The sequence below is a fragment of the Papio anubis genome, chromosome 1 (genome assembly GCF_008728515.1).
Source record: "Papio anubis isolate 15944 chromosome 1, Panubis1.0, whole genome shotgun sequence".
In the NCBI taxonomy this organism is placed as follows: Eukaryota; Metazoa; Chordata; class Mammalia; order Primates; family Cercopithecidae; genus Papio; species Papio anubis.
The window spans coordinates 129,283,350-129,287,613 of NC_044976.1; the positions used below are offsets into that span (position 1 = coordinate 129,283,350).

At 39.6% G+C, this 4,264-nt stretch overlaps 1 protein-coding gene across 1 annotated transcript; it reads left to right on the forward strand.

Annotated features, from left to right (window-relative positions):
- The first annotated feature begins 868 nt into the window (after nucleotides 1–868).
- LOC100997396 (olfactory receptor 10Z1) lies at nucleotides 869–4,052 on the forward strand. The gene has a single exon (XM_021925337.2). It carries the CDS (start codon nucleotides 2,403–2,405, stop codon nucleotides 3,342–3,344), a length of 942 nt encoding a protein of 313 aa, XP_021781029.1. The 5' UTR covers nucleotides 869–2,402; the 3' UTR covers nucleotides 3,345–4,052.
- The last annotated feature ends 212 nt before the right edge of the window (nucleotides 4,053–4,264 follow it).

The window sequence follows — 4,264 nt, forward strand, 5'->3', positions numbered from 1 at the left end:
ATAACTAAAACAACATTGCAAGAAAAATAGTTATAAAATCAATTGTTATTTTATTCCGACATCTAACTCATCTTTTGGATCTTCCTAACCCCACAGCAGGATCCTGGGAATAGTATGGTGAACAAAAGAAAGGCTTCTTAAGTCTACTTGCCACTGCATCACCAATTGGCTGTGTTATCTTGGGTAAGTTATTTAATATTTTTCATGCCTCAGTTTTCTTATCAGAAAAATAGGAATAATAATAATACTTATATATTTTATTAAATTTATATAATGAAATTAGTCGATATCTGGTGATGAATACATGTTGCCAATTACCATTGTTGTTTCTATTAAATCAGTCAATGAGTGAAGATGTATGTTGAAGGTACAACTATTTACACGATTAGTATATCAGAGAAACATGCATTTTAAGAGTGACAAGTCAGATTAACCCCTAGCTGTAGGTAGACTTTTGGGACATTTTAAGGTTTCAGAACAATCTGAAGGTAGAAATATCACCTTCGGATTGTGAAGATTATATCAGATTATATCACATATATCACATATCTGGATGCAGATATTGCAGCATAGTTGAAACAAAGGAAGAGGATGAAAATAAGGTAAAGTGGCTTTTAAAATGATGCATCTGAGTAAAAAATGGAATAGACAAATGAGGATGCAGGAATAGATTGACCCTGAAAGAGATCAGAATTTTCTTCAGAATGACTTCAAAACCAGACACATATCCAAAGTAGTTATATCAAGCTCTTGAGACAACAGTGGGGAACAGCTGAATTCTTGTTTCATTTTTAAATTATACATCTTATGCTATAAATTTATAAGCATAAGTCCTTAGTTCTGTAATTTTGGACCGGTTATTTAAAGTCTATTAAGCTCAGTTATACTTCTATAAAGTGTAACTATTAACACTATGTCACTAGGCTGCTGTAAATTTTAAAAGAGATTTATCTTGTGAAAAAAATTAATGTAATATTTAGCACATGGTACCATATTTATTATTTAAATCATGATCCTAGTATCTCTTGTTCACATTCCCCTTTCTGCTTTCCCCAAAAGGATATTCCCAACTAATGACACAAAAACACAATTAGATGCGCTTCCTGAGACAGCACCCATTGGGACTAGGGAGTCCTCTGAGAAAGAAGCTGTTTGGATGGAAGAAGATATTATTTACCACCTGGAACTAGGGGTGTGGAAGAAGGTTTCTTGGTATCATTTGGAGACATCACACTGCTCAGAATAGGAGATTCCAAAACGCATCTCAGGTCTTTCTCCTGTGGGCTAGCCTGCTGGGAGGCAGTCTAGTGCATGGCAACTAAAAGACAGGACTTGCTTTATGAGCCTCTTCAGGTCAGTGTGAGCCTGTTCAGGCGAGGGGAGAATCATCCCTTGACTTATGCTTTGGTTTAGAGTAGAGTTTTTGGAGGCAGCAGTACCTGATTTTGGGCTGAGAGATGCCTGCTGCACAACCTGCCTCGAGCTCTAGCTTTTTCTTCAGTGCTCAACATAGATTCACAGGTAAAAGGAGCCTGCCCTACTCTGCCCAAGGAATTTGGAAAGGGTAAAATGGCATGGAAGAGGGGTTGTATAGATACAGTGATTATTGTTGAACAAGCTATTTCTTATTCTATGTTCATATTAGTGTGTGTTCCATAGTCTCTAAAGAGAGTCATCATTGCGTGGGGAAAATAAGGATAGGTTAAGACTCACCATACCTGTTTTCTAATCCTGGTTCTGTGTGACTTCAAGAAAGTCACTTCACCTCTCTTAGTCTTTGTACCTGATCTATAAAACAAAATCCATTAAGATCAAGTCTCCCCACCTCCCCACAAAGTTCTTACAAGCAATATGGGTGTGTCCATATGTGTATTTTCACATGACAGTGTAGGTATAAAGACAATATAAACGTATATGTTGTGTGTGTATCTTTATATGTGATGTGTGTATCTATGAATTTGCACACTCTAAATACATATGTATTTGTAATGTGTGTGCATGCCTGATATATTCGTGGATATGGCCATTAATATCAAACGTACAATTTATAGTTTTGAGTGTGTAAAATATGCATAATTATGTGTAAATGCTATAAAGCATATATACACCTGCATGTATGTAATCATATGTATGTTAGTGTACAAATATGTGCATATGAATGTCTGTGATTGTGTATCTGTGTATATGTATATGTACATACAGTCATGTGAGAATGGACCCATACATTTGTGTCTAACAAATACTTTTTTGAAGTTTGAGTAGAGTCTAAACCAGAGCTTCCTTTTTAAGTTACAACAGGAACAAGAGAAAAAGAATCCATATCATCCACCTTTTAAAGAAGCCAGGTACCTACGAGCAAGGTGGAAGAAATCATCAAATCTATCAGGGATGTATCTCTCAGAATGGGGCAAACCAATGTAACCTCCTGGAGGGATTTTGTCTTCCTGGGCTTCTCTGGTTCTGGGGAGTTGCAACACCTTCTCTTTGCCTTGTTCCTCTCTCTGTATCTCGTCACTCTGACCAGCAATGTCTTCATTATCATAGCCATTCGGCTGGATAGCCATCTGCACACCCCCATGTACCTCTTCCTTGTCTTCCTATCCTTCTCCGAGACCTGCTACACTTTGGGCATCATCCCTAGGATGCTCTTTGGCCTGGCTATGGGGGACCAGGCTATCTCCTATGTGGGCTGTGCTGCCCAGATGTTCTTTTCTGCCTCATGGGCCTGTACTAACTGCTTCCTTCTGGCTGCCATGGGCTTTGACAGATATGTGGCCATCTGTGCCCCACTGCACTATGCCAGCCGCATGAATCCTACCCTCTGTGCCCAGCTGGTTGTTACTTCCTTCCTGATTGGATACCTCTTTGGACTGGGAATGACACTAGTTATTTTCCACCTCTCATTCTGCAGCTCCCATGAAATCCAGCACTTTTTCTGTGACACACCGCCAGTGCTGAGCCTAGCCTGTGGGGATACAGGCCTGAGTGAGCTGGGGATCCTCATCCTCAGTCTTCTGGTCCTCTTGGTCTCCTTCTTCTTCATCACCATCTCCTACGCCTACATCTTGGCGGCAATACTGAAGATCCCCTCTGCGGAGGGGCAGAAGAAGGCCTTCTCCATTTGTGCCTCGCACCTCACAGTGGTCATTATTCACTACGGCTGTGCCTCCTTCATGTACTTGAGGCCCAAAGCCAGCTACTCTCTTGAGAGAGATCAGCTTATTGCCATGACCTATACTGTAGTGACTCCACTCCTTAACCCCATTGTTTATAGTCTAAGGAATAGGGCTGTACAGACTGCTCTGAGGAATGCTTTCAGAGGGAGATTGCTGGGTAAAAGATGAAGGTTACACCAATAGGACACTTTCTTCTGTGTAGGCTGGGCATAGACCAAGAACCCAAGCCAAAGGGCCAGGTATTCAAGTCGTCAGGCCAAAGCTTTCCTACCCCCAATCATCTGGAAAAGCCTTATCCTGCCTCTTGCCCTTCCCCCCGACTGCTTGGAAATGCAAAGGCAGTGCTTCCTGCTCTGCTCACTGTGCACAACTCAAAATGAGCCCAAAATCTGAATTTTAACTTTCAGCCTCTTAGATGCCACCCCTAGTTACTGAAACCCATTAAGAATTAAAAAATTTAATTAAGGTAATCAAGAATTTTTTAATCAAGCTGAACAGAAGTTTGGAGTGTTCAAGTTCAAGGCAGGGCTGGCAGGAGCCTATCAGGGATACTGTAGAGATTTCTAAAATCATTACATAATTAGACTATTTGACCTGTAGTGTTCTTCCAAGATTGGAAACCTGGTGAATATCAGCTTGACAGGTTAGTTTAAAGCTATGTTAATGAACAGGTGGGTCATTTTTACTCCCACTGAGTGTCTTTCATCTTTTTATGCTTTTACTATTTTTTTAATTTCAACTTTTATTTCATATACAGTGGGGCACATGTGCTTATAGGTTCATCATTGTGCTATTGACAGTAGCAAAAACATGGAATCATCTTTTTATATAGTTGTCCTTCCTATCTCTGACTCTATTACTTTGCCCTTTTTGTTTTAATTGATTTTCCAAGCTGGGTGGATTCTATTTCAGAAAATATATTTACTTCGTTTTTTTTGGTAATTGTTAATGCTCTCTGATAGCTTCAGAATCTTGCATGTTAAAGACCCTTCTCATTTGGGTCACTCACCAAACTGGATACTGTTCTTTTGAATCTATTGCAAAACTATCTATTCTGCCTATTTCACTTTCCACATATAATATGGTTA